The following is a 22,288-nucleotide window of genomic DNA, read 5'->3' on the forward strand; positions in this document are numbered from 1 at the left end:
GCTTTCTATGCTTAGCCACCCCATTTACACCCCATTAGGGTAAACCGTTTGTCCACAGCTATGATTTTATAGTGTTATTACCCTGCTTATTATTTAAATAATTTCAGTGACATGTCTTGATATAATGCTGGGCAGTTAGCTATATGATATAGAGCTATTATTTTAGCTAGCTAACATTTAATGTTCAGCTAACATAGTCCAGTGACAGGCCTTTGCTGTAAGATGGATAGAGTTAGTAAACAGCTATAACTTCTGGACTTCACAGCTTAGCTCCATGTGCTAATGTAACAGTGGCTTGGTGCTAGTGTAAGAATTCTTCTCGTAGAAATTAGTGTTTGTGGAACGCTATGTAGAAGGCAAGGGATGAACAAATGATCAGGAAACTATACAACGCTAAAGTGTGGTAACAGATAAGATAAGATACTAAACCACCACTTTAAATCAAGTTCAAACGTTACCAAGCTAAAAATTTGAGGTAAATTAGTATCACTAGATGGACAATGCAGAAATTTACTGACTCTTCCTCTAAAGCTGCATTTAGACCATTTCATCACTCTTTTACAACTATTACTTTTCATCATGCATTATGACCTTAACAAATACAACAGCAAATCATGTGAGAGAACATGTTCATGTTGGATTATACGAGAGGTCCGTTAACGACAGAGCTGTTATTATAGAAAATTATGAGATCAATCAGTGTGATCTATGCCCCTCAGATTGCATAACAAACACACAAACGTTTAGTTGTGTTACCATAGCTGTAGCTATATTACTGTATCTGAAGCTCTAATACAGTATTTGTATCTGTATTACTGTATATTTAGCTGTTGTACCATATTTGTAGCAGCTTTGCCATATCTGTAGCTGAATTACTGCATTTGTTGCTGTTTTGCCATATTTGTAGCTGTACTACCGTATTTGGAGCTGTTGTGCCATATCTGTAGCTGTACTACTGTATTTCTAGTTCTTTTGCCATATTTGTAGCTATACTACTGTATTTGTAGCTGTACTAACGTATTTGTAGCTGTACAACCATATTTGTAGCTGTACTACCGTATTTGTTTTGCTGTAATTGTATTACAAATTGAAAGGGTCATGGGGGGTCATGGGTAGCCTGACGCCTATCCCAGAAGACTCAGAGCACAAGGTGGTGGGGAACACCCCTGACAAGGAGCACAATCACACACACACACATTTATACACTACAGACAATTTAGAGATGCCAATCAACCTATCTTTAGACTGGGGAAAGAGCACAGGGAGAACGTGGAGTTTGGGAAGAGATGGAATCGAACCCCCAATCTGGGAGGTGTAGGATAAACTCTAATTCTAACTACAAAATAAATCATAAAGCAGCTGTAAGCAGAGAGCATTTACTGGGCTATGTCTTATAACGTGGAACAGCTTATTGTCTGGAAAATACGGTGCATGGACATGATTGTTCTGTAAGGGGTTTCAAAATAAAAATGAAAATGAAGCCAGAAATCATCAGCTCTGATTTAATAGTGTGACTCACTGTGTGTGTGTGTAAGAAGCGAGTGAATAAGAGATGGAAATCATGTGGTTCTTTCTTAATAAAAGAAAGTCTAAATAATTTAAAATGACTTTTTAATAATTGTTGGAATGGAAATTAAAATGGGGACTCCGTGATAACTCTAGCGTAAATGAGTGTCTGTGATCAGGAGAATTCCAAAGTGTTCATTTCAGTGAAAATGGGATTTTTAGTGTAAAACCTGTGAAGGAGATAATTATAACCCGATGAGTTACAAATGAAATTTTTTATCAGAGGCTGAATAAAGAAACTACACAACAACATCAGATTTAAAAAGACAACAAAAAAAAGACAAAACAAAAAAAAAAGACGTAACATGGAAGAAGGACAAAGTCCAGCAGTGATGATGAAGAATCATAGCATCATCGACTACACGATACGAGACAGCACACATTCCCTGACCACATCGAGCCACTGAACGCAACACGTAGCATCTGATTGTTGTAGGTTCGTGATTGTTAGACTTTTTTTTTCCATGTGTTTCCAGAAGTGTCTGTTCCATTGAAGAGGAAGACCACGATCATTCAAGTCAATCAGGAAGCAGTTTTTTTTGTTGTTATTTTTAGTTATTTCTTCTGCGAGAATCCGGACACACCCCGAGCACCCCATGAAAACTTGGACCATTGAGAGGAAGAGGATTTTTTATTTCCCTTCTACAAGAATCCAAAAAAACACTCTACCTCCAGTAGCACATGAGGACTTGGACCATCATAATGTTTCCTGTTTTTGTTAACAAAACTTCCTTCCTCAGGCTGTGACATCTCTTTGAGTATTCCAGGCCTGAGAAGTCAAAGGTCGGAGGTTGGAGAGAATTGTCTTCTCGCCGCTAAGCATTACTCAGTATGGAGTAAAGAGGATGGAGCTGCTGGAGGGCCGAATGGGCCCCGGTGCCCCTCGTAGGAAGGAGGCTGGCAGCGCCGGCGTCTGAAAGATCGAGGTGTTGGGGCGCGGGTGGAGCGAGATGGATGGAATTGTGGTGGAGGAGAACGGAGTGGAGATGAAGGCAGGAGAGATGGGTTTCACAAGGTCCTTCTGAAGAGCCAGCTTAGCCTGAACACAGAAAGAAACAACACACATTAATATTAAAGAAAAAAAAAAACCTGGAACAATAAATGTGAAGCATTAAGACACAAACACATTCAGCATGTGGAATTTCTTTTGAGGATGCAGCGAATGTGGGAGGCGACTGGATATGCCGTCACACATCACTGTGATTATATTAATATATAAATATTTCTAAAATATTTTTATTAGAAACTATTATTTTCTTTCATTGTCTCACCACTTATCCGATCTATCCTTGGGTCACGGGGAGCCTGTGCCTATCTCAGGCGTCATTGGGCATCAAGGCAGGATACACTTACAGGATTCACTAACGCAATCACACACACACACACTACAGGCAATTTAGAGACTCCAATCAGCCTAGTAGTATGTCTGTGGGAGGAAACCCACTAAGCATGGGGAGAACATGCAAACTCCACACACACACACACACACAGTGAGTGGGAGCAAGACTCCAACCCAGGACGCTGGAGGCGTGAGGCGAACGTGCTAACCACTAAGCCGCTGTGCCACCCAGAAACTATTAAATAAAAAAATAAATAAAAAAATGAAATTACAAATATTTATTTTATGTATAAATGTTTCCATCATAAAAAATATTTAATGTTATAATATGCTACAGCTTTTCTTTCTTAGATTTCGTTGATTTAATATTCTTTAAAGCCCTGTTGTATAAAACATCATGGTGACACATTGTGATGTGTCGATCTTCTATGTGATACTATTTCGCAGATCATTCAGAGTTCACCAAACTTAAATGCAGAACAGCTTCGGTGGTCCGGTGTGTGCACGTTAATGGAAGCGAATCGAATGGAAATTGTAGCGTGACTGTGCCTTTAACAGAATACTCCAGTGGTTTTCAAACTAATATCTATTTAATCTGTCTCAAGAACAGAGAGTCTGTTTACCCCAAACTCATTAGAATGGAAGCCTTAGGGCAGCTGATTAAAGGATAAGTAGCTGAGAGAAGAATAAATCACGTGCTGTTATAGGAGAATAATAACAGTGACGCCGTGGCGTGATGCGGCTTGCTCCCGATACGAACTTCCTGTTATCTCAGAGATTGTTTTCTGATAAAAATATGGCCTTGAGTGTTTTATTCCTCTTATATCAAAGCAGTTTGGAAACACTAATCATTTTTATTGATTAGAGAATGATATGTCCTACAATTGGTCTTTTTAATGTTAGTCCTTGTTATCGCTTGTTAAAGCAGCTATAAACATTCATTCATTTATCATCCTCTCTTTTTTCCCTTTCTTTTCACTTTTTTTTCCTGAAGAATGTCTTTTGTTAGAAAACTCTTAAAGTTTCCTTAGACTGTTACAAAGCTCTGTCTCTGGAGATTCCTTCCATTAATGTAAAATAAACATCCACCATACACATCTCTTTGAATGTGCTGTTTCTATGGAAATGAAGTGTGAAAAATAGATCATATATATATATATATATATATAGAAGACAGACGTCATTCCATCCAGTTTACTGCCAAGCGACGGATTTGGCTTCCGGATAATATGTTTCACATTATATACGTAATAAAAAGTGCTGCAATGTGAGAGGGGTCACTTAGTTCAGGGCCGGATTTTTACATTTAGACACATTAACCACCCTGGAACGTATTATTATTAGCATCTGTTAGCGAGCAGACTAGTGCGTGAGTTGGCTCACACCGCTGATCCCTGACACATGAGCATCTCTTGATGAAAGCGCTTGATTACAAAGTTGATAAATAATGCATTACTGCCAGGGAGCTGGAGCTGCGCTGCTGCTTGTTGTATGGACTGTATTTGGGCTTCAGAGGTTTGCCTGCCACCCGGTCTTTGTGCCTTCTGCTGGAGATATGCTAAAAAACAAAGAAATTTTTTTTTATTTGAGCATTTTGTTTTCAACTCATTTAGTGTGCATATAATTATATTAAAAAGAGAAAGTTAAAAATTATAACATAGTCTATTATGTCTGAGACCAAACACTCAGATATATCACTCTTCTGGGTTTAATATCTTCCTTAATTAGAACAATCCTTGTATGTAAGTATTATCACGCAGGGGGATGTGGTAGCTCAGTGGTTAAGGTGTTGGATTTCTGTTGGGACGGTTGTGAGTACGCATCCCAGGACCACCAAGCTGCCACTCAAGCTTAACCCTCAACTGCTCAGTTGTATAAATGAGATAAATGTAGGATAAATAGGAATGTGCCATAAATGTGCTATATATATATATATATATATATATATATATATATATATATATATATATATATATATATATATATATATATATATATATATATATATATATTTATATGTGACATGATTAGCATAGTTGACACCTGACCATCACACCCACCAAATCCATGGACATTAACACAGATTTATTCCTTCTTTACTGTTATAATCAGCACCTCTCTCTCTTCTAGGAAGGCTTTCCACTAGATGGTGGAGCGTGACTATGTGGATTTGTGTTTGTTCAGCTACAAGAGCATTAGTGAGATCAGACACTGATGTTAGGATGTTGAGGAGGTTTGGGGTTCAGTCGGTGTTGCAGTTCATCCCAAAGGTGTTCATTGGGGTTGAGTCAGGGTCATGGCTCTGTGCAGGACAAATGTTCTTCCCATCCAACCTTATCTTTTACACGATGTCTTCATGGAGCTCTGTGCTTTGTGCACAGGGGCATTGTCATGCTGGAACAGTGTTTGAGCCTCTTAGTTCCAGTGAAGGGAAATTGTAATGCTACAGCATACATTCATAAGGCATTCGTAGTAACAGAAGCAGATATCAGCCTGATGGTCAGGTGAGACATATGCTACTATACTGTTAACACTGAAGGCCAACATTCTGTCCAGGCTGCCTATCACAGTTGGTCATATCAACATTTGGTAGACGTCCTTATCCAGAGCTGTTGAGGGTTAATGGCTTTGCTCAAGGGCCCAGCAGTGGCAGCTTGGTGGTCCTCACAACCTTCTGATCAGACCACTGAGATACCATAAAAGTAAATCAGCCTTGTAGCTCCAGTACAAAATAAAACATAAATACATAAATAAATACGTAAATAAATACACCTGCTTAATGCAGAATAGTTTTTTATACACTGTTCTGAATGTATATAATGTTCCTGAACTTTACTGTCAGCTAGTTGGTGAAAGCTAATGGATGGAGACTTTATCATTTATCTGTTTCATTTTTGCTGTATATCATTTTTAGCAATTTTAGTTGAAACGCTTCTGTGAGTCTCAGACTTTCAGACCCATACCTGCTTGAGCTGGATTTCTGAATTGACGTGGACGTTGCAGATCTCGCAGTGAAACGTCTTGTTCTGTAATCCCGAACCCTTCAGAATGTTGGCCTGCATTTTGAGTTTGGAACCAGGTCTAGGGTAGGCTTTAATGGGGCCGGCTCCGTTCCTCGCCTCCAGCATGGTTTTGTGCTTTGAACCTGCCATGACAGATCAGAGCCAACACATCACATGACATCTCAGTTCTGTCAGGAATTATTATATAAACCGGGTTTAACCTTCATGTTCTGGTCACTGAGCAGCATGCGCTCCAATGACATTTCAAATTTCCTTCTCTTTTTTATTTTCACATAAATACGCTGTAAAGATTTGTTTTTCAATAACCAACATAGCTTATTGTAAGTAGCTTATAAGTTATTGTTCAATTATTGGTATAAACAATTTTATCAAAAATTAAAAATGTAAGGAAATAGACACACACACACAATCTAATCTATCTGTCTGTCTGTCTGTCTGTCTGTCTATCTATCCAGCCTGTCTGTCTCCGTTTATCTATCTGTCTTTCAGTCAGTCTGTGTGTCTGTCAGTCTGTCTGTCAGCCATTCTGTCTCTATATGTCAGTCTGTCTGTCTATCTGTCAGTCTGTATTTCTATCTGTCTGTCTGTATATCTGTCTGTCTGTATATCTATCTGTCAGTCTGTCTGTCTGTTTATCTGTCAGTCAGTCTGTCTGTCTGTATATCTATCTGTCTGTCTGTATATCTCTCTGTCAGTCTGTCTATGTATCTGTCAGCCATTCTGTTTTTCTCCCCCAGTTTGTCTGTCTCTATATGTCAGTCAGTCTGTCTGTCTGTATATCTATCTGTCAGTCTCTCTGTTTATCTATCTGTCAGTATGTCTCTTTATCTATCTGTCGGTCTCTCTCTTTATCTATCTGTCGGTCTGTCTGTCTATATAGCCCCAAGACTGGCAAAAACAACAACTCCAAACATCAACCAACGCAAACAACTGTCACATAAAACACAACCAGGAGCCAGATCGAACGAGCGAGAATACACACACCAGGACTGAGTACGGGAAACCAACTGCCTGAGACTGGACAACACCTGCAGACACTAAAACAATAAACCAGAAGACAGATGCAACTACAACATCCAGCATAAACACACAAGAAAAAAAGCAATAACAGCCGCTCATTATTTTAGATCTGGAAAATCACGTATCAGCTTAAACGCAGATGCCATATGCTCGAGACATGCTATACTATCACTGAATCAAAGGTAAAAGCAACTAACACTCAACACTGTGAGTCCTGTATGTGTGTATTCATTAGCAGCTTAGGCTATGATACCCAAAAATATCAAGTATCCCTCAGCAAGTTCGAGATGTTCCTCCGACGTCATGGAAATATGCAGGATCGCGATTACAAGCTGGAAGATTATATTTAGCTCGGATTTAAATCGTATCTAGTCAAGCATTCCGAACATATCAATTAACACCTCAGTGGATTTTTTTTCGTGCTTGAAGAAACATGTCCTTGTGACAGAACAAACACAACAGGGAGCGAGAGACCCAGTGCTCAGAAGCGGCGGCCATCCTGTGCAGTCGGTGCTAATGAGAGAGAAGAACACAAGGGAGTTTTGAGGGAAAGTTGCCAAATGTTTGGTGCACCTGTGTTATGAGCCTCCAGCTGCGACAGGGAGTTGACAGCCACTTTACACAGCGAGCAGTAGAGCAGTTTCTTGGCTTTTTCCTCCTCGGATTCTGCACTGGGTTCAGCCTGGCTCGGTTTGGGGCTGGCTTTATGCTCTGCCGGCGAGCTCGAGGGCGTGGGACTCGGCTTACAGGTGCCAGATACTAACGGAGAGGCAGGCACCAAGAAACACGGAGAGGCGGGGGCTTTCGGAGCGCTGGGCGGTTCTGCACCTTTCTCTGCTGGGGAAAAAAAATATAGATAGATAGATAGATAGATAGATAGATAGATAGATAGATAGATAGATAGATAGATAGATAGATAGATAGATAGATAGATAGATAGATAGATAGATAGATAGATAGATAGATAGATAGATAGATAGATTTAAGTGTAAGAGTAAAAGAAAGATAGATAGATAGATAGATAGATAGATAGATAGATAGATAGATAGATAGATAGATAGATAGATAGATAGATAGATAGATAGATAGATAGATAGATAGATAGATTTAAGTGTAAGAGTAAAAGAAAGATAGATAGATAGATAGATAGATAGATAGATAGATAGATAGATAGATAGATAGATAGATAGATAGATAGATAGATAGATAGATAGATAGATTTAAGTGTAAGAGTAAAAGAAAGATAGATAGATAGATAGATAGATAGATAGATAGATAGATAGATAGATAGATAGATAGATAGATAGATAGATTTAAGTGTAAGAGTAAAAGAAAGATAGATAGATAGATAGATAGATAGATAGATAGATAGATAGATAGATAGATAGATAGATAGATAGATAGATAGATAGATAGATAGATAGATAGATTGATTTAAGTGTAAGAGTAAAAGAAAGATAGATAGATAGATAGATAGATAGATAGATAGATAGATAGATAGATAGATAGATAGATAGATAGATAGATAGATAGAGGGAAAGAAAAAGGGGAAAATGGACAGGGGGGAGGGAGAGAGAGAGATGTTCAAATTCACACTTCATCAGATAAGAAGCACAAATCATCTCTACTCTACTCCTAATACTATCTATTAAAATATTTCATGTAATTTAAAGAAATGAATTTAATGCTTTAATTCATATCTGTTCTTGGTGTTTATTTTATTCATTATCTCTTTTCTTTTCCTTTATTTGTTGTTGAAATATACAAGTGTTTGTTTATTAATTAGCTCTGGTAACAGTGTTAATACAGTCATGCCGAGAGAGAGAGAGAGAGAGAGAGAGAGAGAGAGAGAGAGTGTGTTAAAAAAATGTGCCATGAGTCATTTGGTTATATTAAGTCAAAAATCAAACAGTCAGTCTTGTGAGCATTGAGACTTCTTGAGCATTGGGGAAAAAGTAAATAAGCTGTGGGGATTACTACATTAAAGAGAGAGAGAGAGAGAGAGAGAGAGTTTACTGTGAAATGTTTCACATTTTAATTAGACCCCACACAATCCTGCATCCTAATCTCTGTTATTATCACAGTTTTGCTGTTTTTCATCTTCTTCCCCTCATTATTATTAATGATGATGATGATAATGATGATGATGATGATGAGCAGCCATTCAGCTTTTTGAGCCCTGACTAGGAAGAAAACCCGGAAACTTGCCCCTCAAAAAGTCAGGACTGCATCATTTTTGGGGGACTGTGTGTATGATGAAGCTGATAATTGAATTACTGTTTTGTTCACTTTAAGAACTCCTCAAAACAAATGGTTTAGGACTGGGTTTAAACTCTGGCTCACAATCAAACTTACATTCAGCTGGTGTAACAGATGGAGGGTTGAAAAGAGAGAGAGAGAGAGAGAGAGAGAGAGGAAGGATAGATGGACAGACGGACAGACAGACAGACAGACAGACAGACAGATAGATAGATAGATATTTTCAGCAGGGATATACTCTGTTGTGTTGTATTCTCTTGTACAGTGTTGTGTAAGGCTCCCTGGGGTTGTTGCTCTACTTTCTATATCAGACTTGCTGCGGCAGTAGTGCTGGAGATTTTCTCTTTTTCTCTCTCTAGATGATGAAATGGCTTTCAGGGCTGGACTCATCTAAAGTGATGTGACACTGTCCCTGTAACAGAGTACTCTAATGGATGTACATTGTGTACAGCACAACGACCAAGACCTTCCCTCATCAGTCAGGAGGAAGGGTCTGATGTAAGACAGCGTACGATCTTACTGACATGTCATGAGACGTGACCCTCAACCTTAACAGTGCAACGGCATTCAATCGACTTATGGAACATTTTCATGAATTATTTCGTGGCTGTGAGTCTGATATAAAATGAGTCAGGATTCTGTTGGCTTTCAGTGTTTTTCCCTCTGTTGGATAAGCTTACACAGACTTTTACTGGTTGAAGATAAACACCTTCAAACTTTAGATCATTATGAACAAGCACTTGGGGCATCTCAGAGAGCAGAAATGGGTTTGATATCATCATTTACTTTTCTATGAATATATCGCCCTATTAGGCTAGGGACGAACAGAAACACTTATAAAAAGCTAGAAATTTCGTAAATCTCTGAGTGTCTACTTTCATATGACCTTCATATCACCCACCACTCTGTGTGTGTGTGTGTGTGTGTGAGACATGACAAAGACATTCAATGCTAAACACCTGCACATCATGAACATCTCAGGGTCATGTATGTGTTATGATTTATACTAAGATACATACCAAGCTGTCTAATATTAACTATAAAATCAAATGTTACACTGAATCATTTATAATAAAACTCCCTCAAGTCCTAAGAGTAATTTAAGGATTTGATAATATAAAAAAAAAACCAACTCTTATTTCATTTCTATTAGTAAGTAAACTGTAAAAAAAAAAATAAATAAATAAATAAATTAAAAAAAATTGAGAAAAAGAAACGCGATTGAAACGCAATCTTCACAAAACTCCAATGACAAACAAAAAATGTTTACACCATTAAAATCAAAGAATTCCTTTTGGACAGCTAATGTTTCTTCACATCCTAAAAGAAAACCAATCTTGATAGGAAAATTCTCTGACGTTGGCTTTTGCTTTCTTTTAATTAACACATGACCTTCAGATTCAGTGCCTTTTCCTTGAAAAAGGAAGCTTTTCCTTTTACAAAAGGTTCTGAGTAGAACCTCTTTAAGAAGCCCTTAACCATCCAAAGAGCCCTTGATGAATCATTTCTGCCTGAGACTTCACAGCAGGATATCACTCGCTCCCTTTCAGCAGGATCTATAGGAGCTGCTACTGTTGTCAGTAATGGGCTACAGTGATCCTAGATCAAATGTTTAGGCTACTGTGTTATACAGACTGCGGTCTGAGACCACACTGAAACTGTGGATTTTATTTATTCATTTTTTAAATAAAACAGTTTTTGGATTTGTGAAATATTTTAAACAAAGAAAGTAAATGTTCAAACTCTTCATTATGTCTAGTTCCCTAGAAATAGCAAATTTGTGATACTGTCCATGTTACCTGCTTTGCACAAAAGGTTACGTTTTCCTTTTTTCTTCTTCTTCTTCTGCATTCCACTAAAGCACACATTCACTCCAGATTCCAACGGATTTGTTAGAAAAATGAATCATCAGCGTTTCCAAGCGAATAGAGTCCATATTATGGTCATTATGTGCGGTCGTTATAGCAAATATATAGCAAAAGCAGGAAACACCATAAGACTAAGAAATTCAGACATGTATATAAATATTGTTATGCTGATTATGTAATAAAGAATCATTTTTTTACTATCCTAAATAAAAAAAAGAATGCAAAATAAAACCTTTTTCGAAAGTGATCTGTTTAACATTTTGTGCTTCTGCTGCTAAACGTTGCTAGGTTAGAGGCAAGATATGTTTGTACTGTCTTAGTTAGTAAGGCTTGACCTGGACAGTACAAGTTTAGATGCTCAACAAAATGGCGTATTTATGAATGCCATCTTTTAGCTCATCTTTTGCTTTTAGAGAAAATAGTTTAGCTAATTTGTGAAATAATTTAAACTAAAATTATAGAAAATGTTTTGCTGAAAAAGGAGTCATTATTGTAGACATTTTTCTAACAACGTTTTTGTTGAAATTTTTTAATGTGTTTAAATTTCAATTTTTAAGTTACATTTCTAATACGATGATGATTATACATGATACTTATAATTATAATAATTCATTATAATACAATCTTATATTACAAATAATTTCTAAATAATTCTTAAAAGCATCTAACTTTATTTCAAATAGCCTTACTGGCTTCTTTTGAATGGTTCTATATAAAGAACCATTATGGAGGTTCCTTTTATGGAACAAGTAATAAAACGCTTTTCGAAAGTGCTCTGTATAATTTTGTGCTTCTGCTGCTAAACATTGCTAGGTTAGAGGCAAGACATATAGACATATAAACTAAGTACTGTCTTAGTTTGTGACGCCTGATCTGGACAGTATGGTTTAGACACTCAACAATCCATCTACAGCTCATCATGATTCAACTTATTCTTAACAACCTGAAATTATATTAATCTCTCGGAAAGAACAGTCTGCAGATGGTCTGTTTAACATCAAGAGCAGTGAATTGGACGGTACCGTAACACTACTTTTCATAACCAGTGTGTGAAGGCATGGCCTAAACTGCAAGGTTTTCTATCTATCTATCTATCTATCTATCTATCTATCTATCTATCTATCTATCTATCTATCTATCTATCTATCTATCTATCTATCTATCTATCTATCTATCTATCTATCTATCTATCTATCTATCTATCTATCTATCAGAATCTCAAGTGCAGATGTGCACCATTTTTTCCAATTCTGCCTGAACACTTAAACTTGGGTGGTATTTGGGGTGGTTTTCCTGACCACTGCAAACCAGCAGCCTAATGTGACCTTGACCAGACACATTAATGTAAATGAAGGCGGTCTTTCTTTGTCTGCTTCACTTCCACTGGCATGAAAGTAAAAACCTCCCACTTGCACAAGCTTTTTCATGCATCCTGATGCCCATCTCTAGTTTTTTATTTAACCAGATATCTGGCAAAACTCTCTAGCTTAATACAAAAAAGTGGACGAGAAAGCAAGTGTGGGTTTATAGTGTCTAAATGATCTGCCAAACACTACATACACACCACATACACTCTTGCTACATTGAGAGTCTGTCTATCTATCTATCTATCTATCTATCTATCTATCTATCTATCTATCTATCTATCTATCTATCTATCTATCTATCTATCTATCTATCTATCTGTCTATCTACTCTTGCTACATTGAAAGTTTGGTGTCAATAGTGGAGTATATAAATAATAAAGAATAATAAAGTGATGCCCTTTTATATAGCAACAGTGAAGCAAGCTAGTTTTCTGGCTACAGTCCCAGGCATTTGTTTTTGCTGGAGATGGGTGCAAAGCTGCATTTGTAATTTTCATATTTTTATACTCCATACAGGAAACTACAGGAATTGGGAACAGATTGAGTTGGGAGCATTTAGAACTATTGCAAATTGAAAGCAATTCACCTTTTTGCTGCTCATGCTTGTCTTGCATCAAGACTTGTCTCTGTTCTGATACATCGGTGGTGGAATGAACTTGTCCAAACAACTGAGTCACTGGCTGTCTTCGAACCTGTCTTCAAACCTAACTTTTCCTGAAGTACTTAAAGTAGCACTTAAAAACGCAAAGAATGTCTGTGCAACAGTGTTTAGACTGACGGTATTCTCAGTCCGTGATCTAACAAACCAGTATCTGGATGTATTCACTGATAGAGACTTCAAAGCACTTCTAGTAAGTCACTCTGGATAAGTGCGTCTGCCAAATGCTGTAAACGTAAATGGTCTCTGTTGGCAGAAATGCACCTCAGAGTCTTATACATCTCTATAAAATGGGGCTTCCTGTTGCTTTGTTACCTGGTATTGAGGTAAATAAGGTTTAATAAGATACGAGACTTATAACCAAAAGCTTTCTAGGCGAGTTGCCAGTTTATTAGGTAAGACTACTATACAGGTCATTTCGTATCCAATTATCCCATCTGTTGCAATACACAGCTTATCTGACACCTACTACAAGCTGTAACAATGTCATGAAGGAATGCATGTCAGAATCACATGAAAAAGATAAAGATGTACCTTCCAGAGCCGGCTCAGTCTACAGACAGCACAGCGCTACAGCGTGCTTTAAGAGGTAACATCAAGAGAAAGCTCTTATGGAAATAGCTGGAGCTATTTTCATGATTTTGTCCCTCAGGTTTCCTGTGTGAAGTGTCCTAAAGGTCTGAGATGAAGCACAGCAGCAGCATCGGGCCACTGGGAGAGAGCTGGAGCTGGGTGTTAAGAAGCTGCTATGACAGCAAGGACCCACGGGCCATCTGTGTACCAGCGTGACGTTCATTTGGCCTGATTCGTGCCGAGATGCTGCATAGTAATGAGTAATAAACGTACAGCATCCCAATCTGTCTGCAGATGAATAAGTGGGGCTTCAGATGAGCCGTGTCTCTGTGCTGGGCGGAGATCTTGTTTTTGCATTCTTTGAAATAGACTATGAATCAATTCCAGACAACCGCATGCCATCATGCTAAACAGTACGTCAAAAATGGTTTATTACCACTGGGAAAAGGGAAAGGATCATTTTGACAGGCTGTGGTTTGGGATGGTAATCATTTGAAAAACTTTGTAGTTGCCGCTAAATCCTTAGCTAGCAAACAAAGTCTCTTAAATACAAAGTGTTTGTCAGCAACCTATTAACAATGGACTATTTCGAGTCATGTTCAGACCCTTTGTACACCAATCTGGCCACATGCTTCATAATCTTGAAGTCTGATTGTTTATTCAAACATTTGTACACAACTTTTGCCAATGGACGACAAAATTTTTAACCAAATGAGCTGTTCGGAACAACACAATGACTTTACTGAAATAATCACGGAGTCCAATTTTGAAAGGTGATGCATATTTCTGTTTAAAGCAGCTATGGGTCTCATGTTTGTCATGTGAGCTACAAAACCCCTATGGTTATTTGAATGCAATGCTAATCAAATGGCCTTGTCCCGTGGAAGTAGGTGGTTCTTAGCCATGTTAAATTACAAAAAGTACCAGACTTAGTAATAGCTAGCTTGTTAGTGTAATATTGATGTCTGTCAGTGAAATAAAGAACTTGGGCATGTTTTGTTTTGGGAAAACAAAAACGAGTGATAGGGTAGTGTGATGAGGCTTGATATGACGTTGATTTTTTTTTTCTTTTCACATGGTCCATCCATCCATCCTCTGTAGCACTTAACCTACATAGGGTTGCGGGGAGCTTCGAGTTTATCCCAGGGGACACGTGGGCACAAGGCGAGGGCCAACCAATCATAGGACACAATCTCACACACTCGCACATCCATTCACAGACTTCAGAAAATTTAGTAATGGCAGTCAGCCTCATGTCTTTGCACTGGGGAGGAAACCGGATTACCCAGAGGAAACCTCTGAAGCCTGCAAGTAGATACAAACTCCTCAAAAACCTCCAAACACAGGAGGTGAGAGCAAACATACTCACCACTACACCATCATGCCCACCTCTTAGTTAATAAAACAAAAATAGTAGTTTGTCATTTTAAAGGTTCCCCACAAAGTGTAAATCCTGAAATCATAAAGGGACACCTTCGATTGTTACCCTGACACTAGAGACTCCTTCCAAAAATGGTAACTGTGATATCCCCTTACAGAAAATGCTCAGCACTGTACAGAGTACATAGTGATTCCACCATATGTGAATTAGCTGCTACTGTAGAAGCAGCAATTCATTAGAACAAGCACCTTGCATCTGGCTCTATTGCCAGAGCTGCTGTTCTAGAAAAATTCAGCCAGACCATCTGACCAATCCGAATCGGGACCATAATTTAAATTTACTGTGCCCCAGAAAACAGATTACTGCTGGCCCAAATTTTCCAGCATCATCTGGCCCACATTCCAGCTTCAAATGCCAGCAATCAACTCACGTGGATCTCGAAGCGTATCGCAGGCGTACGGAGCAGAACTTGCAGCTGTGTCACATCTGTCCAGATCTGTAATAGCATTAGATGTGGTCGGTTGCATTTACGCCATTTTTGGCCCAGGTTCCAAATGTGGCTAATTTTATTAAAATATTAGTGCAGGATGTGTATTTTAGGAGCATACGCTCTACGCTGGTGTATTTCTGCTGCCATTAACGTCATACCCAGGGGTTTGTGTGTAATGGAGAGGAGCATGTGCACCTGTACAAGTGAAGCAAAGCTCCAGTGCTATAATTTACTGAAAATGTTAACCGTAGCATGATATAATCATGCTAATAATAGTAATAATAATCTAATATAGAATTCAAGTTGTTTCATAGAGAGCGATGCTTTCATTTCATGTCATGTTAACTGCTGTGCATTCAACATTTGCTCATTAAAGGAAAACATGTTCGTTTGGCTCATTTAACCACGTTATTGAATCATGTATCTTAATAATGAAAAGATCTTCTGATATAGATTTTGATGCCAAAAATGAAGGAAAAAAAAACAAAACAAAAAAAACACGAAGAGTTAAATTAAGCCCTTAGGACATAAAAAGAAGAACCGGAAACTAGCTTTGATCACATGTCCATGATATCAGGGTTGAGAACTTGGGTGTAATGAGAGATAAATTGAACACAGTGTTTAGTAGTCAAGGTGGTGTTGGCATCATGAGAGATCCCCAACCTCCTAAAGAGCAATTTAACCACCAGCTACTGTACATCCACAACCAGAGAAATCCATCCAAGTGTCTGCTTCCAGAAGCTCTAATATTATTCTTTAATAAACTTTGTTCTTTTTAACATCACCTTCAAATGATTAATAATGAGTAGCCTTTACTTGTCACATATACATTACTGCACTGAGAAATTCCTTCTTTGCATATCCCATCCTTGGAGGGTTGGGGTCAGAGCACAGGGTCAGCCAGGATACAGCATCCCTGGAGCAGGAATGGTTGGGGGCCTTACTTAAGAGCCCAACAGTGGCAGCTTGGCAGTGCTGGGGCTTGAACCCCAATTTTCCGATCAGCAACCTTAACCATTTGAGCTACCACCACCCCACATATGTGTGCTAGTCTATAAATCTGTAAATTTCTGTCATACTTGCTCTTATTTACAGTTTTTTAAGTAGTGTGTGACGTTAATTGTATCAATTAATAGAAGTAAACAAGTATATTATGAATAAGCATGAATATTATGAATAAGCAAAATAGTTCCTGGTTAAGCTTGTTTCAAGGCAAAACCAACGAAGCAACTCAAGATCATGTAAGAATTCCTGTGCAAATGAATTAAATATCAAGACAAATAATGAAAAAAATAGTCAATCTGTATCTACAGAGGATAACGTTTGTTGCTTAGTGATGATGCTTCATGCTCACATTCAGACAAGACCTCGGAGTTCTCCGGTTTCCTCCCACTTCCAAAAAAGAAAACCATGCTGGTAAATGGACTACACTGAACCGCAATTAGGTGTGAGCTGGCATGTGAATGTTTGTGTGAAAATCTGACATCCCATGCAGGCTCTGTATCCATTGCCACCCTGACCAGAGTAAAGAGCTTACTGAAGATGAACTAGTGAATGAAGATTAGGATGCATTTCATTTTGTCTTTACTACTGATACCTGCCTTATCTGACCAGATGGTTCATTATATGACTTTATTCTAGAATCATAAAAGGAAGGGTTCTATAGAGAACCTAAAACAGTTCTACCACTTACTTCATACATGGAATCCCTTTATCTTGAAACATTTTGAAGGGTTAATTTAAGAGAATCCAATGTGGTTCTTTGAATTCATGTTAGATGGTTCTTTTCAGAATCATTTAGGGTTTCTTAATAATAATCAAAATAAATAAATATATAATAATAATACTTTTGTCTTCTTCTTCTTATACTATTATTATAATAATTATTATTATAAAGAACGTAACACTACATTTTTTTTATCTACTACTTATTATTATTATTAAATTTGTACACAGTATAAATGTATTTTTATTCATTTGTTAATTTTTTTTTTTTATACAGTAAAACTCTTCCCTTTTACTGAAGTGTTTCCTTCCATACAGAATTATTTCACAAATTTTAATAAAAAATGTAATCTCCTCTAAAATACATCATTCATAAACCAATCATTTCAAAACATCTCACAGCATTATCTACATAGAAAATAAAACTCCAAATATTAATGACAGCTTTCTTTGAATTACAGACCTGCTCTTTAGAATATAAACAACTCTATTGCTCTCCATAGAATCTTTTTTTTTCTGTTAGAGGTTCTATTGTCCAACAACAGAACCCCAGGCATCTATATATTGAACTCTCAAGAAACTTTTTTTTGAGAGTGTAGTGAAATTGATATTATTTGCTGAATTGTGTTTCAGCCTATTCAATTGACTCAGCAAGGTTTTATATGAAATTTGTCTCTCTCATAGTTTGTGTCCTCCAAACAAATTCATAATAATCCATATCAATTCAATTGAACCGAATGAAACATATGGATGGAAACATATCCATAAAAGACAATCGTGCTAATGGGCTCATTAGACAAAGAAGCAATTACTTGCTAAGATTGCTAATAGCTTTGTAATTACTATTATTATTATCCTATTCAATCACATAAATTTCTCTACTGGAAACACACACACACATATATATATATATATATATATATACATACATTATATATATATGTGAATATGAGTATTCATGGGTTGATTTTATATATATATATACACACATACACACATATATATATACATATAATGTATATATATAATCAACCCATGAATACACATATTCAGTATGCAGCATCACAAACAGCACAGGTCAGCATGAGGACAGGAAGAGGAAGCAGATAAGGAAGAGGAAGAGGGCAGGTGATGAGAACAAAAGGCTGAGATTAACCTGATTGGTCCAAGGTGCTGTCAGTGACCATAGCAGAGGAGATAGGGGGAGGGACGGGGACGGAGGCAGGGGCAGAGGCAGGTCCAGTGCTGATGGGCTTGGTGCAGTTGTCCGAGCCAGTTCCGCCTTTCTGCTTAGTTTTTGTGGACTCTTGTGCTTTGAGCTTCTTGGCATGTTTGCTCCCTCTGTAGTGTGCCTCAGCTTGGCTCTACAAAAGAGAAGAAATAAATCAAATGAGGCTCGTTTTCAACAACTGGTATCATGGATGTCTCTCTCTCTCTCTCTCTCTCTCTCTCACACACACACACACACGTGTATGTCCAATCTGGAATGTGACTCCAGGATCAGAGATTACGATTCATCTTAAAACGACTGAAACAAACACATTCTTACCTACAAACTGTGCCATTGTGTAGTATAAATAGTGTGAGTCTTGTCTTCTTGTTTACAATTCCAACAACATGAGCACTTCAAGCACACAGAAGATGTACTTATTCAACTGAAAAACAAAGTGCACTCAACAGTTGCAGCTGGGTTTAGACAGAGAAAAAGGGGCGGGGCTACCAGACACTGACACTGTATGAACATTTTTTTTTCAAGATGGCCAACAACACTTTGGTGGACAAGATATCTTCTAAAGGTCCTTTAAATGAAGCCACATCATGTGATGTATTCTATATTAGTGTATTTTTAAATGCTAAGGCTACTAGTCGTGTCGCATTACGTGTATTTGACATCATCTGGGAAACGATTTATACGTAATTAATTTTAAAAAAGTTATTTTAGACGATACGAACTTTCTAAAATTCACACTAGATACAAGAGAACATAGTGCATAGTGTAAGCACATAGTGTGCAGTCTGTCATTTGGGACACAGCTAGAGTGATGATTATAATATCCAGATCAGAATTTTTTATTTGTATTTTAATTAAATACAGGTGTACTGAATATTATCAACCCTGATGAGGATAGTATGATGAAAAAATTCATCTACTTGCATATCCCAGCTTGTTAGGAAGCACAGGGTCAGTTATGATACAGCGTCCCAGGTGTGGATGGGTTAAGAGTCAGACTCCAGGGTCCATCAGTGGCAGCTTGCTGGGGCTTGAACTCACGACCTTCGAATAATTTATTTCAAGACCCTTAATCACACAGTTACCACCATTCGAGTTGGATTTAATGTCTGTGTTTAGATAACGTGCTATAAATATAAGCAGAGGGTAAGCCTCTATGCTGTGTAGATCTAGTAGAATACGCCGATGCTTCTCAATTTGTCGAAATAAAGAGAAATTCTCACAGATGTGAGACGTGTGGATGGATGAACCTGATCACACAGTGATGAAGAAGAGACTAAACGGACATGAATAGGCTACCGTCACTGAAAGTGAGTCTTATGAGCTCATATTAGAGTCTGCTTCCCTTTCAGCTGTGGATTTATGCGGAAACGAGCACTTATAAAGGATTAGAAACCTTTTGAGTTTCAGTCCGCTAGGTCTTAGGCGGCTCACTTTCTCGTTTTCACCAGATCAAAGTCGCTAAGTCTCGGAGGACTTCAAACGCAGGCGCTCTCCGTGGCTTATTCCAACTACACGGCTCGGAGATTTCTCACGCCGTTCGGACAAACCCCTGAGAGATTCCCGTTCCCTTTACGGCGTATCTGAAGACCCCGTGTAATTAACCTCACCATCTTCACAGTCCTACCTAACGATTTGTCATTCTCGGTCTATTCTTATCTGCATTATATAAGACCGTGCTTTTATAATCCACCGTAATCAGCATTTTATCCCCAAGTTTCTCCCTAAGAGATGGAACGAGCATATTTCTCGCTCTATGGCCTGTCAGAGGCTACAAAGCTGCAAAACTGTGTGAAAAACCCTGTCATGAGCTGATAAATTGGGGCCATTATGAGAATAACGCAGCAACTCGGCCTGCATTATCTTTCATTGCTTTTCCCCTACATTTACAGCGTTCTGCGGTGTAATAAAAAGGCAAACTGCGGTTATTTCAGACGTAGATGTGCTTCTATTGAAAGATGCATAACTTTAGAAGTCAATACACACTATCACCGAGTTAAAACAAGTAATGACAAACATACGAGATGACGGAGAGTGCTGCTGATGCAACAGTGCACTAAAATAAATAAATAAATAAATAAATAAATAAAAACATAATGACTGACTCCTCTTTTTATAATAGCAATACAACAACGCATTCCTCTAATTCCCACTGGTGCTATGAGCAGGAGGTAGCATAACGGAATTGTGTGTAATTTAGGACACTGTTAACTGTTAAGTGAAACAACAGATTGAAAGAAATTTAAACAAAGACTCAATATACATCTTGGATGCTACTGAAAATCAAATGTTAATTATACAGATTAATGTGCGATTTGTTCACCTTGTCTCCATTTTAGCTCCTTCTATTCTATTTCTATCATATTTCTGAGGCTCTAGGTTGTTGGATCAGGGTTTAAGCCCCAGCACCACTGTTGGGCAATTGAGCAAGGCCCTTAACCCTCCCTGCTCCATGGGTGCTGTATCATAGCTGCCCCTGTGCTCTGACCCCAACTTCCTCAGCTAGGAAATGCAAAGAAAAGAATTTCACTGTGCTGTAATCTATGTGTGGTGATAATAAAGGCTTCTTGCCCTCAGTTCTTCTTCTTCTATTCTATATTTCTATTCAGGTTCTATTTGTGAAACCCAGCCCTTCATTAAATCTCATTATTTTCTATTTCAGACCCTTCAATATCATACAGCAAATTATTATTCTTGTATTTATTTTAATAAATAAATTAATTAATTTCTCTCAGCACTGAAACCCAGGTTTGATTACCAGGGCAAGGAATCAACTGGGCCAGTGAGGGGTTAACTCTGAGTGCCAGTCGCAAGCTCCAGGCAACACAACACCATGAGACTCACAACTTCTCCTTTTGCTTTCTGAAGATTTGTCTCACAGATGCAACAGATTAAATAATGAACTGATTTTATAACAAGCTAAAAAATATTATTAGACTAAAAGGAAAAGACCAGCCCATTTGTTTCTATTGAAATATTTGTTATTCTGAATCAGTGTGTTGGTCAGTGCTCTATTTAGTGTTATTCCTGTCAGAAATTCCCAGGTGAGTGTCACGCTAATCTGACACAGGGACCCTGTGGCTGCTAGCATGGTTACAACAGACATTCAAAGTCATCTTAATGAGATCAGTATCTCATTAAAATCCAATGTATTCAAAGTAGGTACAAATTTTGGACTCAATTTCCCCATAATTCAATGCAGCACATGACATGATTACAATCCTGAGTTACACCAGAGACTCGGTTTGGCTAATTAGCAATCTACCAGATCTGTGAAAGGAGCACGCTGGTGTTGATGGTGATATTAACATGAAAGGTGAAACGTGAAAAGGTGAAACTACAGACGATAAAGTGACAAAGCTCTGGCAGAGTAAAGTGCCGCTGCATCACTCTCTTTTTTTTTTTTTTTTTTTTTTAGCTAGAACTGGAAGAGCTTATTTCCACTTCCACTACAAATCAGCAGGTAGCACAATGGAATTGTGGGTGAATTAGGAAACTGTTAAAGTGAAAATAGACCAACATGTCAAGGGAAGCAAATTAAACCAACACTCATTAACGCAATATAAATCTCGGATGTGACTGAAGATCAAACGTTAATTATAAAAATGAATGTGTGATTTGTTCACTTGGTTTCATTTCAGCTCCTAATATTTCTATTCTGTTCTATATTTTTATTCAGGTTCTATTTACATTTACAGCATTTAGCAGACACCCTTATCTAAAGTGACTAACATTTTATCTTATCTTATACAACTGAGCCACTGAGGGTTAAAGGTCTTGCTCAGGGG

The 22,288-nt window shown here is 37.8% G+C and overlaps 1 protein-coding gene across 5 annotated transcripts in view; it reads right to left on the reverse strand.

Moving 5' to 3' along the window:
- Positions 1-928: 928 nt before the first annotated feature.
- znf385b (zinc finger protein 385B) overlaps positions 929-22,288 on the reverse strand; it is a 225,347-nt gene continuing 203,987 nt past the window's right edge. For 3 of the 5 annotated variants that reach the window (XM_058393034.1, XM_058393035.1, XM_058393038.1), the window contains 5 exons: positions 18,426-18,633; positions 7,522-7,785; positions 5,869-6,050; positions 4,362-4,463; positions 929-2,605 (listed from right to left, as the gene is read on the reverse strand). In XM_058393034.1, coding sequence (XP_058249017.1) covers positions 2,393-2,605; positions 4,362-4,463; positions 5,869-6,050; positions 7,522-7,785; positions 18,426-18,633 — 969 coding nt within the window. In that variant the 3' untranslated portion in view covers positions 929-2,392. The remainder of the gene's footprint in view (positions 2,606-4,361; positions 4,464-5,868; positions 6,051-7,521; positions 7,786-18,425; positions 18,634-22,288) is intronic. The other 2 variants (XM_058393036.1, XM_058393037.1) reach the window with 2 other exon arrangements.

The sequence above is a fragment of the Hemibagrus wyckioides genome, linkage group LG06 (assembly GCF_019097595.1).
Source record: "Hemibagrus wyckioides isolate EC202008001 linkage group LG06, SWU_Hwy_1.0, whole genome shotgun sequence".
NCBI lineage: Eukaryota > Metazoa > Chordata > Actinopteri > Siluriformes > Bagridae > Hemibagrus > Hemibagrus wyckioides.